At 29.9% G+C, this 18,510-nt stretch overlaps 1 protein-coding gene across 2 annotated transcripts in view; it reads left to right on the forward strand.

Moving 5' to 3' along the window:
• LOC142319597 (protein O-mannosyl-transferase TMTC4-like) overlaps window positions 1-18,510 on the forward strand; it is a 54,574-nt gene that overhangs the window by 13,639 nt on the left and 22,425 nt on the right. For both annotated transcript variants that reach the window (XM_075357062.1, XM_075357060.1), the window contains exons 5-9: window positions 1,759-1,938; window positions 3,372-3,752; window positions 8,447-8,649; window positions 13,845-14,046; window positions 17,040-17,242. In XM_075357062.1, the coding sequence (XP_075213177.1) occupies window positions 1,759-1,938; window positions 3,372-3,752; window positions 8,447-8,649; window positions 13,845-14,046; window positions 17,040-17,242 (1,169 nt within the window). The remainder of the gene's footprint in view (window positions 1-1,758; window positions 1,939-3,371; window positions 3,753-8,446; window positions 8,650-13,844; window positions 14,047-17,039; window positions 17,243-18,510) is intronic.

Below are 18,510 nucleotides of genomic sequence, written 5' to 3' on the forward strand. Positions count from 1 at the left end.
TTGATCACCAGTATTGATGCTCTCTATCTTCTTTCTTTGCTTTTATATATTACCAACAACATTTCTTTGCATTAGATAATTATATAAGATATTGTAGAAACAAGGACTTCCAACGGTCAGTTAGTTTTTATTATTTTCATAAAACATTTACCTTTCCATAAGTGGTGAAATTTTTGGCCTTTGTTTTCAAAACAGCTCTATTCTTTTAGTAATGCTTGAAAACATTATATCTTGTAGCTGGATACTGCTGTTGTCAAACCTCAAATTGTTGATTGATCTGAATGCACTACTGTTTTTGATGTTACATAAGAAGTAAAAGTCAGATGCTTAAATTTTGGAGGATAGTCTCCTCTTAAATCTGCACTTCTGTTAATAAGCTAGTGGATTTATAACACTAATTTATATATAGGTTTAAAGTAAAAATATATTCCTTAACTAAAAGAATGTATTTAACAAACATTTAATGTGGAGTAACTTTTTAATTTTACTTTATATACAGACAATTACTAAAATTACACACTACTCTATATATATGTAATATATTTTCTTAGGTTCACAACCAGATGGGGTTAGAGTTAAGGTTTTAAAAATACTATGTTAATACAGTATGATAAACAATATTGTTTGGCTTATTAATTAATAAAGAGTTTAAAAACATATGAACATGTTGAAAACATTTTACCATCAATTAACTATTTAATCATTAAATTTGTCTTTTCTTGTTCTATTTCTTGCTGTTAGCCATTTAAAATTATTCTGTTTGCTATATTACAGTATAAATCCATTCATTGTTATTCATTGTTGTCTTGTATTAAAAATGTAATAGTTGATTACTCGATTAGGTAGTAGATGAGTTAAACTTTTGATAGGTCATTCGGGGTAGAGGTCAGCTAACGTAGTGGTTTCTAGACCAATTGGTTTCATGTTTGATTTCTGCCAATAGTCTGACACTTTTGTGAATGATCCTTTTTTTGAATCGTGGATAATATTGAACGGAATTGGCTTCTTCCTATTGTGGTGAAAGCATCACTGTGATTCTTATTACAATACAAATTCCAAATCTTTAAAGTTTGAGTAGATAAATCTATACAGAGAGCATTTCTAAAGTTACGTAAGTATGAAATTCTCTGTGACTTAAGTTTTGCAATATATTTTATAATTAAAGTTCAATTTTAGTAATTATTTTATGGTTTGTTATAATGGTGATACATTATAAAAGTTTCTCAAATAAAAATATGTTCTTTGGAAATGGTTGTAGTATATACTAACTTGTATTCTAACACCGACTACTATGTGTATTTATTACACAATAACTGTATGAAATTCATTTCATTATTTTAGACTAAAACATCATATAAAAGTAATCTGTTATTTTATGACCAACAACTACTTATCAATTTCCAACTAACCATTGAAGCTTAATTTTATTCTTTTTAGGAATGTTTAATTATTTAATATCACAGCACATTAACTTCATGTAATGCATTTTTAAAGTACTCTATTTATATATGCCGATTTAGTAACCAAACTAAATTAATGTTGAATAGTTTAATGTTTTTCTTGTATTAGATTCCTAGGATTGGACTTTAATCTACTTACACTAACTTTTATAGAAAAGTTTGTGATATATTAGCAGGTGAAGGGGATGGAAACTTTTATCATTATTGAGGATTATGATTCTATGTTTCATTATAAATATTTGCATAGTTTGGACTACCTTGGACTAATCTTGCTCATCATTTTATAATTTGTTTGCAGGTAGCTGGTATTGTTGGAAGAGCTGAACTTTTGTGTGCAATGTTTTCATTTATAAGTTTAATTTTCTATAACAAAGCTGTTAACTCTGTGAAGTATTTTTACAATGTCTGTTATGCATTATTATCTGCTATATTTGTGTCTTTAGCTATGTTCAGTAAGGAACAGGGTATCACCATGTTGGTGAGTAACATGTTTACTCACATCTTAGTGATAGTGTGTTAATATAAATTTTATCTTTCTGTTTATTTTGTCTTATTGCTTTACTCTACTAAATTTACATTGAAGTATTAAGATTGTTGATATTAAGATGTATTAAACCTCTAGTGAGGATCTAGATCATTATGTTGTATTTAAGTCAGATTCATTCATATCACATACAAGTTTAGGGTTATCCTTAACCAAAAGGATTATCCTTAAAAATATTTAAGTATTCTTCACTCATATTTATTGTCTGGATATAGAGTTTTTAGCGTATGTAGATTTTAGCATATGCATATGTGATATATATTTGCACTGGTCAGCTATCATCATCAGACTATTATCATTGATCAGTAATGTGGTTTTAACATTCTGGATGATGATACCCCATTTTCGTAAGAGATTGTAAGTGGTTCATTCCCTTTACTTGGTGAAACCTTGAAGTACTTCTTTGTCTGTTTTATGTTGCTTCTGTGAGTAGATTGTATCCTTCTCAATGTCAAGCCCATTCCCTAATTCTTGCTTTCTATTAAAATATCCTTTCTCCAGGTATTTTATAAATTTTCCCAGGATGGATTTTTAGCTAGATTCTCCCAGGATCCGTACTAAGAGTGTGGAGACCTGAAGAATTTTTGTGACCACAGCATTTGTATTATTTGTCTGGGAGCAGGACACTGTTTACTTTTCCAAAAGTTGTATAAAAATTCCAGCATGAGGCTGAAGTATTTGTTGGGAAAAACCTTTTCTCCTAATCCTTTCTAATGTGTATGAAACAAAACTGGTTTGTGAGGTAACAAAAAATGCTTTTACCCTAATACTTCATCAGTTGTACTTCTCAATAAATATATATATTTGTGTTGTGTCCATGAAGCATTCTTGTATTTGGAGCTTAAAAAAACTTTTTTGTTTATTTATTTCATTTCTGAAATTAATTTTTTTTTTAAGTTTCTTATTTGTAAATAATTTGACTTTTTACTTATAATATAAGTAAAAAGTCATATAATATATGACTTAGATTGTGTATATATCTTTTTAACTTTAGTACATTATAAAGAATGAAAATATTAGGTATGTATTGTACTTTAACTATAAAAATAAAAGTATTACCAGCCTAAGCTGAATAAAAAGTTATTAGATTTGCTTACAAGTATTTTGTTAAATTTCATTGTTGAATTTCTCAAAAATGTTTTTTTATGAATTTTAATGGAATTATAATTTTTATTGGAATGTGAACGTAACAACAGAACATAAAAAAATAAAAATTGTGAACAATTATTTCTTCAGGATTAACTTTGATGTATTCAAGGTTCAGTTTAAATATAATAAATTGTGATAATTGTCACTTTTTTGAAATAGTAAAGTGTACTATTATATCCTAATTAATTTTATTTAATATTATTTCTTGTATGTTTCAGGGTATTTGTTTCATCTATGATGTGTGGATTGTTAACAAATTAAATGTAGTTAAATATATATTATCATTTTTTAGTAAAAATAATTTTACATTACGTAATGAAAGATTAAGTGTTGATCATAAAAGAGTGACAACAGACAGATTTTTATGCAGTAGAAATAATCCCAAAAATGAATGCAGTGGTGTTAAAAATGCAAATAATGACAACAGATTAAATAAGAACAATTTATTTATTATTTATATGTTAATTTTACGTTTCATTATAATATTGACTACTGGTCTATTACTTTTTTATGTAAGATGGAAAATAATGGCTGGTTCACCACCAACATTTCAGAAATTTGATAATCTTGCAGCTTTTGCTGATAGTTTTATCATTAGGGTTAGTAATTTATTTTTTTAAATTTCCCACTCTTTATTTTTTAAATATGTGAATTTTGAAAATTGATTATTAATTTATATGAGGCTTAAGCAATATCGTGTTTTTACCAGAAACTGACAAGAGGTGCTTGATGGTCCTAAAAAGGACCATTTAGTAGCTCAGCAGCTGGGATGGTCTTCATTGTGGTTGTCATTCACCTTAATAGATTGGCTCTGAAAACAGGTGTTTGATCTGAGAGCTCCTGGAGTTGATAACAGTGATGGCTGGGCCAGCTCAGGAATCTAAACTCCAAAGTAGTTCTCAAAAGTTAATTTGTTAATGTAGTAGAACAGTGTTTCTCAACCTTTCAGTATTTGCGACCCAATTTTCAATCATAATTTTCATTGTGTTCCCCCCTCTCATACAATAACAATATATACAATAATAATATTTTGATGTTAAAGCTACACTACAGTCTTAATTACAAACCTTACAAATTAGTTAGAAAAAATAAATGTATTGATATTTTGCAACACCAATCTGCTGCATTGACAAAATCAGACTCGATGCCTCTCTATTGCTCTCTGTCTTACATCCACCATATCAAACATTTTCACAGATTTGCGAGAAGTTCCAATTTGTCTCAAACATTCGGGAACATCTACGTGACATTCTGCGCAAATGTGTATAAATGCTGCTGCACCTCGTTCAATTCCAGCCAGTCTCAGCCAACTCAATCCTTCTAGTGCTATCAAATCTATCATGAATGTGCATATTGTAATTTGTGTGTTAATTGCAATTCACAGTATTAAACATTCACAGCAGTGGATTTATACAGAATCATGGATAAATTTTTGAGTGGGTGTAAGCGAGCAGTAGATGATAGTGAAGCATTAAGAAGTGCACAGACAAGCGTGGTTCCAAAAATAAAATCAAGAAAATAGTCTCAAGAATACTTAAATTTTGGATTTACCAGTATTGAAGTAAATGAAGAAGAAAGGTCCCTGTGTCATTTGCTCAAAAATTTTGGTAGCAACTTAATAAACCTAATAAACTTAAACAATATTTGAAAATGCTTCATAGTGTGTATGTTAACAAACGTCGAGAATTCTTTGAACTAAAATTAAAATCATATGAAAAGCAAACATAATTTAAAAAAAAAATGATAAAGCCTGTGAATGAAAACTTTTACTTGTCTCTTACATTCTTATAAAATAGCCAGATGTAAAAAGCCTCACACTATTGATGAAGAGCTTATTTTGCCAGCTGCAATTGAGGTTGTAGAAACTATGTTTGAAGATAATTTAGCCAAACAATTGCAACCCATACCTCTATCAAATGATACTGTTGCCTGTCAAATTAGTGATATAGCTGAAGATGTACAGCATTAGCTTTTTGGGAAGTTGCATGACAAATTGTTTTCAATTCAGCTTGATGAGGCAACAGATAGCAATAAAGATGCTCATTTCATTGCCTACGTTTGATTTTGTGATGGTATGTCAGCAGTAGACGAAGTAAATTTCTGCAAACCAATATAACTCAAAGCAACAACACTCGCATTATTAGCTATCTTAAATGATCTTATAAACAAGCCAAACATAGAGTGAAAAAATTGCGTCGGAATATGTACCAATGGTGCTTGTTCAATATCTGATAGATTCCAAGCAATTGTGCAATCGCACAAAAAATTACAAGCAATTGTGAAACAAAAAGCTCCACAGTGTGTCTGGACACATTGCATGATCCACAGAGAAGCTCTGGCTTCCAAAGAAATGAGTCCTGGTCTGAATATTGTGCTAACAATCGTTGTAACTTAATAAATTATATAAAAATGAGACCCATAAAATCAAGAATTTTTTCTCCACTTTTTAAAGAGATGTGTGCAGTATATTCAGTGTTACTATTTTATTGCGAGGCAAGATGATTATCACCTGGGAAATTTTTACGTGTTTATGAATTAAGAGATGAAGTCACAATTTTTCTAGAGGAGGAAAATCGACTTGAAGCTGATAAATTTTGAGATTGTTTATTTTTAATGAAATTGAGCTACTTGGTCAACATATTTGAAAAATTAAATACCTTGAATCTTTAACTCCAAGGAGCAAATACACATATGTTGGATATGAGTGATAAAGTTAATGGTTTTTGTATAAAACTGGAATTTTTGAGCAGAAATTTAAAGCAAAAAACCTAGAAATGTTTGCAAATATGGATGAAAGTGTTACAACTTACAAGGTTGAAGAAAAACGTGAAAGTTGTATTTTTTTCATGTAAATGTATTTTGTTTTGCTTTCCTTTCAGTAAATTAATAAATCTTTTTAGTAATATTTTCTTTTTGATGTGCTCACACCCCCCATCTAGTGTTATCATACCTCCCTAGGGGGAGCGGGCCCCACAGATTGAGAAACACTGTAGTAGAGTGATCATGGTTCACCACAGTATGACCAGAATTGGAAGTCTGATCAGGATGATTAGCTGCAGTTTATTACTTGAATTTCTCTGTATTTTGAGATTCTTCCAGGGATGTTATCTGCGTCTCTTCAGGGACTGCCCTCTATCTGTCTGGCCATATAAGCACACTCGTATAGCTGTCAAACTACAATGATGGAATATCTAATTGGCTGAGTTAACAAACTGTATTGGTCAGATTATCAGGTCTTCCAGTTTGCTGCTTCACATAAAATTCGTAATACAACAAAACAAAGTTGGCAACTGTCAGAATGTTTAATAAAAATATAAATGTTTGTAAATAAACCACCAATTGGAGAAATAAGACAGAATTCATCAATTAAAAGCAGAATTGATTCTTCTTATATTGTACCATAATAGTTTTTATATAAAGTGCACTTTTTGCCCTGAAGTGAACTTTCAAACATAATACCATATCAGTAGACAACAACATATCAGTAGATCATACTCACAATATCTTACACAAGCATTTGGATATGAGAAAGCTATCAGCACAATGGGTGTTGTGTTTGTTAATGGTTGACCAGAAACGCACTCAAATGAACATTTCTCAGCACTGTTTGGGCATGTTCAACTATTCAACTGAATTTTTGCGACGTTTCGTTACTGCTGATGGAACGTGGATTCATTATTATAGCCCTGAGATGAAGCAGCAGTCCAAACAGTGGGTCGAAACCATTGGAAGTGCTCCAAAGAAGGCAAAAAGTGTTCAATCAGCAGGAAAAGTCATGGTCACTGTTTTATGGGATGTTGGTAGTGTGGTGCTCATAGACTATTTGGAAAAAGGAAAAAAAATTACCGGAAAATATTACACAGCATTTTTGGAGCAATTGAAATAAGCTATTAAGACCAAATGTCCACATTCGGGCAAGAAAAATTGCTTTTTCACCAAGACATTGCACCCGCACACTCATCTTCTGTTGTTGCTGCTAAAATTCACAACTGTGTTTTGAGTTGCTTCCACATTCACCAGATTTAGCTCAGAGTGATTATTTCCTGTTTCCAAATTTGAATAAATGACTTGGTGGGCAAAGATTTACCTCAAATGACGAAGTCATAACTGAGACTGACGCCTATTTTGCAGAGCTTGAGAAATTGTACTTTACTGAAGAAATAAATAAGCTGGAAAAGCGATGGACTAAGTATAATACTGTAAAAGACTATGACTATGTTGAAAAATAAAAAAAATTTGGTAAGAAATTTTGTCTTTTCTTTCTTAGGCCATGAACTTTCCGAACCGCCCTTGTAGATGATAATACTGATAATACACCAGGAACTTCAAACAGTGTGTTCTATCATTCTCTGTTTTTTTTTCCCAGCAGTTCATGTTTCTGTTGAATATACCTTACTGTGCTTTATTATTAAATGTGTGAGATTGACTATAATCTTGTCTATGATCTTATGCTTTCAGGTGCCAAAATATATTGGTACACATGTAACACAATTTACCAAATATACTACTCAAAATCTGCTATAATCAGAATCATTATTTTACTTTACAGTGTCCTTAACTTCTTTAAAAATTAATTAGAGAAGTCAGTTAAGATATACTGTATATTAGAAGGTAGATTATTACTGTATATATATTTCCATAATGTTTATTTATAATTATAAACAACTATGCAGAAATTAAATTTCTTGCAATGTTGAAATTTGTTGAAGCGAAGATACAAATTTTAAGTTAGAAATTATCAAATTGTATTACTGGTAAATTTTAGAGGCAAAAGACACCTGGCTTTACCCAGTCATTACCTCAGCCATTTGTTTGTTATTGTTTATTATTTTGTAAAACTCTTGGACAGTAAAATTATGTGCAATCCCAGGACAGTTACACAAAATGGCATTACTCTACTGAGTACAATAGAGAAGTGGCTGATCCATCATGTACAAAAAAGTACCAGAATTGTGTCAGAGGCAGAATCAGAGCCTCAACTGACAGTACCCATGGTCTTATCAGAGGATAAAGGGATCCCCATTCAGGCATTTAATGTTGCATTTACTTTTTCACAGATACATTTTTTTTGTAATCAAAGTTTATTAAGGGTCCAGTATGTGTTAATGTAGACTGTAAGTGCCCTTTTTAAACATTAACAAAATTTTGTCATTGGAATATTCACATAATTTTATATTCAAATGCAGTTGAAACATTCAAGTAAATGACCTACTGTAGATAATAATTTAAAATGAAATTTGTTAAACTTGTATATGGATTATAATAGTTTGCATATTTTTTGTTTTTGTTTTAGGTAATAAATTATAATTACATATATGCATTGAATAGTTGGCTATTACTATGCCCTGTATGGCTGTGCTTTGATTGGTCTATGGGTTGTGTACCTTTAATCACTCATACAAATGATATAAGAATTATGTTTACAATCTTATTTTGGTGTACCATTATTCTACTTTTTTATCGCAGTCTATTTTTTGTTGATAACAAAACCAGTAGGTAAGATTAATTTGAATTTAATTATTTATATTGTTCCTATCACATGTATAGCTTTGAAAGATAAAGCTTTTTCTACAACAATTTTGCAAAGTGGTTTCTTTCTGATAACTTGTTTACAGGCTCAAATAAACCTGAAAACTAATCTTTTGCCTTTATTTCTCCTAGTAAACTATATTATGTGAGTGGTAGTGTCTCGGCCTTTCATCCGGAGGTCCTGGGTTTGAATCCTGGTCAGGCATGGCATTTTCACACATGCTACAAATCATTCTTCTCATCCTTTGAAGTGATACTTAATGGTGGTCCTGGAGGTTAAAAAAAAAAAGTTTATAGTAGAAAAACTTTTCTACTTTTTTGGCACTATGCCAAATCTTGTTGAAACACTTCATTACCTTATGCGAATTTGTTTTGAAGTTGTGTTACGACCTTTTCCTTCAGAATTTTTATATACCCATCACTTTTCAATGTACCATCTACTCTAAGTAATGAACAAGGGCTTCAAATGTGAAACAGTCCCAAATTTTTTTTTTCTGGGAGATGTTTAACTGATTGTTGGATATGAGCTGGTGATATATTTTCATCTGATGCTTTTTTAACATATGGAAGCAATTGCTTCTGAACATAAGAATGTGACTCATCAGAAAATATAACATTTTTCCAGCCTTCTTTGGTTCAGTTAGGATGTGCTTTGGCCCACAACAGCCTTTTTTTGCCATTTCTGGTGTTAAAAGCTGATTTTTAGTTGGTCTATGAGCTTTCTGTCCAGATGCAAGAAGTTGGTATCTAATAACATTTTTCACATGTAATCCAGTGGCTGCTATATCTCAATTTAAGTTCACTGATAATTTTGAATCAAGTTTACTTTTTTTCACTAATAATCAATCCTATGTTAGATAGTTTTTATTTTATGGACATGTTTGCCTTATCTTTGAAGTGAAAAGGAACCAGTTTCTTTAAATTGTTTTAAAATAACATTCACTGTCCCTAGTCCAACACCACATTCAGAAGCTATTATAATGGTTGTGTTATACTGGTAATCTCAGAAAGAGAAACAATTTTTGAATGCTTTCTTGAAATTATGTCTGTTATTATATAGTCAAGACACAGAACACAAAATACGAAAATATGATTTTTGAAGTAGAAAATAAAATAAACTTTCATAAAACACAATTTATAACATGAAAATCAAAGAACAATAACCTAACATTATACAGACAACTTAAAGAATGGATGTGGTTGAGCAGTGTGGCCACAACATATAGAAATAAACAAAAATTTCTTGTGTTCAATTTAATTTGTACACAACTGTAGATATATATATATTTTCATTTTATACAATGTAACCATTTTAACATTATTAATTTTATATTTTCAATGTACTTCATTATTTAAAAAAATTATGTATTGATGATATAATATCCAATTTGATAATTGGTTTAAAGTGATACACATTAATACAATACATATCTGATTCATAAATGAATAATAAAAAAGGAAGTGAGACAGAAATGCCATTTATCACAACTTTTTTTCAGAATTATAGAAGATTTTTTAAATGAAGTGAATGAGTGACTGGAAAGCAGAGAATCTAAAGAGAGAGAATTAAAATGTACTGAGTGTAACATTTTTTATTTTAACAGAACAAAAGTGAGTTTAGATAATATTGGGGCATAAACTCAATATTAGGTTAGAAATTCAATTTGTAAAATAACTAAAAAAAATGAAACAAAGTTATGATATATGACAGAAAGAGAAATGAAAATTATGACATGAACTCTGCATGTTAAGATGTTTAGTTAGGCCACAGATTAAGTGCTGAAATGAAGATACCAATAGTAGGCTGGTACAACCATGAAAAACCTTTCTTGCAAAAAAAAACTTTCATATATAAGTTCAGAAGTTAAAAAGAAATTCTTAAAATTATTTGTGAATATTGGTTGGACCACTCTATGGCTGAAAAATATAGATAATAGAGAAACTAAAAGAAAAAGAATTGAGGCTCATCGAATGCAGTTTATAGGATTTTGAAAGCATTAAAAAATTTGGTGGCTTGTGAGAATAAGAATATCAAGTAGAATTTAAGAGGATTATAGAGGTTAGAATTTTGTGGCAGAATTAGTTATCGTAAAGTCATCCAGGAGTAATTAACTTAACACTAATGAAGTGTTGAGCATAATACTAAGTGTTCATTGTGGGAATTGAAAATTTAGATTACATAAAATATATAATAAAGGATTTTGTACATAAACCATACAACTTTACATGAAATTATAGGAATTTGGTTTATAATTCTTTTATTATTTAGATTTTACTTTAAAATGAATCTATAAGTAAAAGAATTTAGAATTATTTTGTAAGGTTTTTTTTAGAGAAACAGTGCCAAGGTGCTTATAAATGTGTAAACTAATTATTCACTCTTTCCATTTTTTCTTGAAAAGTTATATGATTTTTCTTGAAAATAATTTATGAACAATATTTTCAATAAAATGCTCCAATTTACCAATATTTTCATGCATGAGCATATCCAGAGGGGGAGAAGGGGGCAGCTGCCCCTTCCAAGATGGAAAAAAAAATAAAACAAGAAAATTTATAAATAACAAATTTTTGAAAAATTTAAAATTAAACAGCAGTTTGAAAGAGACTAATTACAAAATAAAGACACTCGGACCATCTATGAGAAGGTTTAAGAATACTTTTATACCCTGGTGCCATCTTACTTGTACTTGTGGTAACAAGAGTTTTCTAGAATAGTCTCATTTCACGACATGACGGGAATATTCCAGAAGCTATTTACCAAGTATATAAGAGCATATGCGTTTTTGGTTAGTCAGTGCAGTTGTTACTTTCACACATGTGTGAAAGTAATGTATACAATTTTTTATGGTTGTAAGTTTATATTTTCATGCCAGCTACAAGCCATCCCCTTTTTATAATGAATGGATATTAGAACATTTTTTGGCTAGTAGCCTACTGTGATGATTATTACATGTTTTTAAGTGGAAATATATGTACCATAAATGTACATAAGCCTGGCTTTTGTTTTAAAAGCATACAACATAAAATTTGTTATTCTTCATTTTTTGGTTATCTTTCAATGCTTGCAAGTTTTATGCTACTAGGGATTCTTTTGGATTTTTCAACATAAAATAGAGTTTCATAACTTAAGTTTATAATTTTTGTTCATCTAAATAATCAGTACTTTTGATGAACAATTAAAAATAATTCAAAATATGGCCCAATTACCGATATTGCTTTTAGCAATTGCTTAGATTTATATCAGTAAAATCGGATCGGTTCTAGTTTTTCTTGAATTCGTCAGTCAAGAAAGGAAATTGAAGCTTTGTAAGAAACTTTAACCTACACCCTGATAAGTGTGTGGGGTTATGCTTCAATGAATGTTCCACCATGTTTAGGAAAGGAGATGTGCAGCTGATCTTGAGACAAAAATAAAAAAAGCCTTCTACTTCCATTGCTATTCTCAAGCTTAACCTTGTCATGAACAACTTAAACGTTATCCAAGAAATTTGAAACTGTGTTGGAACTATCTAGGAAATAATCTTATTTTTAAGTCTGCGTTATGATGCAAGTTTATTGTTAGCATTATTCCTAAATTTTGTGAGACTAGCTGGTAAGAGAAATACAAGAGCTTCTGTGTTTTTATGCATCACTTGGTTGATATTATTAGTGCATTAGAGATCTTAGCTGAAGAGAGAAATGCAACAAAAAAAAATGTTTTTCAAATGCATGAAGTGGAGTGCAGATTTCATTTATTGTGTCAGTAACATTAATTATTAAGTATTCCACTACACTGGAACCTGTAGCAAATGTATTTCAATTGAAGACACTTGACGTAGTCATAGCCAACCAGCATATTCCAACTATTCTTGACATTCTATGAGCTCATTGGGAGGATGCACAGAATGTCCCAACTGGTGTTTTAAAAGAAGCAGGCGACATTGCAGTGCATTTAAATGTTGATATAACCACCACTTGCACTGCTGGCCGAATCATAGAAGTATTCATCCAGCCAAAAATCCATCTGAATTTCAGAAGTCTCTAACAAACCTTTACTTGGATCTATCATACCATCTTTAGAAGTCAGATTTTCTGCAGACAAATCATCTGCATTTTCATTGATAAATTTCCACTCAAGTAACATGAGAGATTTTCATTAGAGGCATGGAGTGAAAGTACTTCATATCTTGTTCAACTTTCTATACTTTAGAAGGCATTGAAGGAAAATGGGAATTGCCGTTAAATATGTGGAATGAGGTTCCAGACATAATTGAGGTTTTAAAAAAGAGCGAATCGTTTTTCCCGCTATTATAAAGGTTCTACTGATATTATGTGTCTGGACAACTACTATCGAGTGAGCATTCATTTACCTTCCTTCATTGTATCAAAACATGGTTAAGAAACACCATTGGTAAAAACCATTCACTGACAATGGAGTTTTGCTAACAAGGAGCAATTAGTTGAAGCTGTAGGTAGACAATTTGCATCTAATTCTTGCAAAATATTGTTACAAACTTAGCTTTTTTTAAATAAATATGTTATTCTTCCTTTTGTTGTTGTGTATTATTGTATAGCTGCCGCATCATGGACTACCATTTCCCCATGAAAGAAGTTAAATTTAGAAAGCTGCCCTCCTTCCATTTTGAGCTGGATACGCTCCTGTTTTCATGCAATTCAGTCTTCCAAACATCACTATATATATATATCAGAAGGGTATCTGTGTGAAGAGTTGGAACATCATTTTTATTACAGCTCTCATCATCAAATTCATAAAGTTTATTTTAAATCAAATAATATTGCTTTGAGTTAAACTAGCTGTGCTAATGTTTTAGAAAATTTCAACTTAGTAATTCTGTGTCTTAAGATACTTATAGAAACCCATTTGCCAAATGTTGGTTTAGTCTCTTTTTCTAATGCAAGAGGAAAAACTAATGTAAATAAAATAATAAAGTTTAAGATAAAAAAGTTAAAATTTATACACTAAACATGTGTATATACACTGACAAAATGGAAACAATTAACAAATTTTTACTCAATTTGTTATTCATTGACTTGTGTTTGGTGGTTCTTTTTTACAGTTTATTATTGTACTGTGTTTTGTAATCTATAAGAATATTATTAATATTTGAATCTTAATATTGAGTTTTTTATGTGATATATTTTTTTGTTTATCTTTTCCACAGAAGTATCATAATGGCATTATCATTCATGATTATGTCATTTTTACCAGCTAGTAATTTATTTTTTAAAGTTGGATTTGTAATTGCAGAAAGAGTTCTTTATTTACCATCAGTTGGTTATTGCATCATTATTACAGTTTGTGTACGATATTTTTTACAATACTTAATGAAAAATTTGACACATCATCAGTTACTTTCTACTAGAGTAAGAATTTTTAATTTTTTTTTTGTAGTTTTTCAGTGATTTATATGTTATGAATTTTTGTTGATAATGTTTCATGTATTCAAGAAGAAAATATTTACAGCTCAGAGAAACTATTTTGTAGGAAATTAATTTATTTGATTCAGTACTGTTGACTTATGAGAGAAAATGTTGAAATTGCATTAAAAGCTTTCTCTGTGCTTAAGATCTGATTCAGTTGACAAGTTGATTCATCAACTTGCACTTTCTTTTTCCAATATTGAGACTAAGTCTATAAAACACAACCATTACAGACTTTGTAATTGTAATCTTTCTTATTAGTTACAAAAAAAAATTGATTTACTGTAATCATACGTATTATATTCAAAACATTTGAAGAAATCTTACTCATACGCATTCTAAGTTAAAGATATATGGTTTCTTTCCAGTAACATGAGGAACTTTTTCTATTTTTGTAATTGACTAGTCCTTTTTACGCTAGCCTGTTTTAGGATTAAAAATACAAGTTTGGAACTCGGAAGTCAATTTATTTCTGTCAAGTTTTTGTCACTTACTGACTAATAATCATAGTAATTAGTTGTGTGTCATTTGACGTGTATTTAATAAATTTTCATTTTAATTCCTCTGACCACTCATTTATCATGTGAAAATAAGAATGGAATTTGATTGTATGTGCCTACACTGGTTGTTTCTATAAGAGAGTTTGTAAGGTCACTTATCTTCTTCACCATATTTTTAAATTTAACATCATTAGCTGAAATAGTTAATTTGAAAGCCAATAGATTATAGTAGATGATCATTCAAACATTATTTTAGTCCTACTGAAGTGATAGTTTTAGTTACCAGTAAATTTTGAAAACAGATTTAACAGATTTACCAAGTATACATTTACTTTGGTAACTATCACTTACACGTGATACCAGTCCTGAAAAGGTTAGGCGATTGAAATTTAAAAAAAATTGGTTTAATGTAATCATACAGATTAGATTCAGAACATTTGAAAAAATCATTGTAAAATGTAATGTGTAATTTCATCCCCAATTTTTAATAATCTGTATTCATTATAAAGTTTAGAATAATTTTAATCCTTCAGGTTAGAATCTCCAGACTAAGATGTACTAATCCATTCACATGTATAGAGATGGAAAACTGACTTCCCAAAATGTTAGTTCATGCACCATATGGATAATAACACCTGGAATGGTTAAGTTATCTAGCAATCTTTAGAAAACTTTCATTAGCTATTCTTTATGCAGCTGCATAATAAATAGATATAAAATATTTTGTGCTACAATTCCAAAGGTTTTCATTTTTAAAACGGTGATAATTCATTTACAGACTTTAGAATACACTTCCTAAATCATGTTTATGTTCTGTGTATGTTTATAATTTAATTTGCAATTTTTATGTTATATAACATTAATCTGTTTTTTTAAATTTTTAATTCTAGGTCTTAAAATGAAAATCTGCTGTAGTATTTAGAATATATTACAATCTATATTGTGTGAATGAGTGTTTAAAAAACTACGTACATGTGAATGTGATCTTAGACTTAACATTAATATTGCAATAATGATTAAGAAAAATTAATAAGTATATATTACACAGTATTCCCTTGCATGTGAAGAGACAGTGTACACATAGCTATGTTAAACCATAGCTATGTTTTGACTGCAATATGATTTTAATTAGAATCTGACAAAAAATGGTAGACTAGGAGGTAAAATCAGCCGGCCTCCATGGCGCAAGTGGTAGCGTCTCGGCCTTTCACCTGGAGGTCCCGGGTTCGAATCCCGGTCAGGCATGGCATTTTTCACACACGCTACAAATTATTCATCTCATCCTCTGTATAGTAATGCTTAACTGCGGCCCCGGAGGTTAAACAGAAAAAAAAAGGAGGTAAAATCAATGGCATTAAAATTTTACTAGTAAGAATAGATCTGATTTGTCCTCATCTTCCAGATGAAAACCCAAATGTTAACACTGTACCTTCCCCAAACCCTTCCTGTACTGAAAAATGGACAAAGTATAAAAAATTATATATTCACTCTTAAAATATGTGGAAATTCTACTTCCAAAAAATCTTTTGCAATCACTTATGTAGTACTGCTGCAGTAGAGTTCCTTGTGACACTTTAGTTTATGATCTTGAAATTCGTGAAGGATCCCTTTCATTCTACTAATATGTTGTTTTTTGTTCAATTTAATGCATTTGTTAATTCCATACTGTTCAAGTGTTCTGAGATTTTAATTCTTTTTTGCTATATGAAAGATTTTCTTGTGATTATCTTTTTATATGTATCGTGTTTCTATTAGGTGATTTTCAAACACTGACTATGGGTTTGTGTTCTTTATTTGTGGATGATCCATTAATAAGTTTTACCATGTTTATAAATATACTGGGTTTTTTGTGGTGTTATAAAAAGATACTTTAAATTATTGAACTTAGAACAGTCCAACTAAAAAAAAAAACAAAAACAAAAAAAACTAACAATTCCAACTAACAATTTGTTTCAATTTCCAATTTGAAATTTTCATCAAACTAATATTAATTAAATAAAATGTGAATAAGATGATTTATATACATTTTAAAATTATAATTCAGATTTTTTATTTAAGAAAAGAAAAAAAATTTCTCTGACAAATATAAGAGTTGGTAGTTCTTTTATGAAGTATTTCCTGTAAACCCCTACGCTAAAAACTGGTTATAGTTTCCATTTGAAGAGTTAAGCACACAATTGCATATTGTTGATATTTAGTGTTTACAGCATTTTCTTCCCTTAAATTTAACCAAGTTCGTCAATTGTGGTAGTATCAATATTTACCTGTTCAACTAGTTCACATATAGCTAAATTTACTTAAGGAAATATATTTAAGTTATATTATTCTTAAGTACATTTGTTCTTATAATAATAATACTTGCCTAATGACTTAATTAAAATTCTATTTTTTTTTTTAATCTGTTTAAAAGCTATTAATAATCTGATATTTTTTCAGGTTACTGTTATAATATTCTGGTTATTTGTAGTATGCATATTTATAACCAGGTCTATTTTACGTAGTAATGAGTGGAGAAATGAAACTAGTTTATTTCAGTCAGCCTTATCTGTCTGCCCATTGAATGCTAAAGTTCATTATAATTTAGGAAAGGTTACTGTCAACAAATCATTATCGCTAAATTATTATAAGGAAGCCATTAAGTAAGTTTATTCTGTTTTTTATAAAAAATATAACAAATATGTTTTTTATAAATTTTTGGTATTTTCATTGTTTAAATCCATATCATTGGCAGTTAGTCCATCAGAGAGTTCCATTGCTTACTATAAGATTTTAACATTCAAATAAATATGTTTCATAAATTAAATTCTTATGCCAGTATTTTAAATAAATAGTTTATTACTTTTTTTTTTTTTTATTTCTGCAGTGAAATAATTCTTAGAATGCAGTTTTATATGTTAGGAGGCTAGGAGGTTCCAGTGTCATCAGTTACATACGTTATTGAAAAAGTGTGTTCTGAGAGGGTAGTTGATTGAGGCAGGAAGGCACTTTCAGTGAAGTTAACAGATCCCTTTAACAATCTTCCTTTTAATACTGCTCGCTGACACACCTAAACAGATGTTCTGTGAGAAGAGTTACTGGTCCCAGAGTAGAAATGCATGGGAAAAAGAAAGGGCTTGGTTGATTGTTCTCATGCTCAACTGGGGTCTGGTCCTATAGGTTAAGAGGATAGAAGTATAAATACTCCTGCGAAAACAAGTTGAAATCAGTTCTGTGAGATGTGATTCTGCAAGAGAGTGCTACGATAGAGTTCTGTGAGAGAGTTCTAAGTGAGGAATTATACGTTGATGTGAGTTTGAGTTAAGAGTATCCTACAAGGAGTTATTATGCAAGTCAGTGAAGGAGCAAATTTCTCGTTTGTACACGTTCGATGTGATTATGGTGACACCACATTACTTGTGGTGTCACCGAAGAAATGGTTCTGAACCATTTCTGAACAGAAAACAAGAAATGATTTGATGAGTTATTGTTAGACTATAAGTGAAAGAGATACCATACTAAATTTCATTCATAAGTTGTTAGCGTAGTTTTATTTGTGGACAGCAAAGGTATTTACAGTGAAAGAGGTTTATAATTTCTCATCTATTGTGCTATTGTTATTAATACAACATTAGTGGTTAAAAATGTTAACATTAACAGTCATGCTAATGTCTTTTGTCAGTGGGACTGACTGATTTCTGGTTTTCAATATTTAACTACCTGTAAATAAATTCTGACGATACCTTTAAATTCTATTTTGTACATAATCACTGTTTATTATTATTATTGAGATTTATTATTATTAATAATTATTACTATTGTTGTGATTTCAATTGCTATTATTTGTTTATTATTGTCATTGTTCTACTTATTTTCTTAAACTAATAAATTGTAATAATATAAATATTTTCAATTGTCAATCTCTCAATAT

This window comes from Lycorma delicatula, chromosome 2 (genome assembly GCF_047948215.1).
Source record: "Lycorma delicatula isolate Av1 chromosome 2, ASM4794821v1, whole genome shotgun sequence".
Taxonomy (NCBI): Eukaryota; Metazoa; Arthropoda; class Insecta; order Hemiptera; family Fulgoridae; genus Lycorma; species Lycorma delicatula.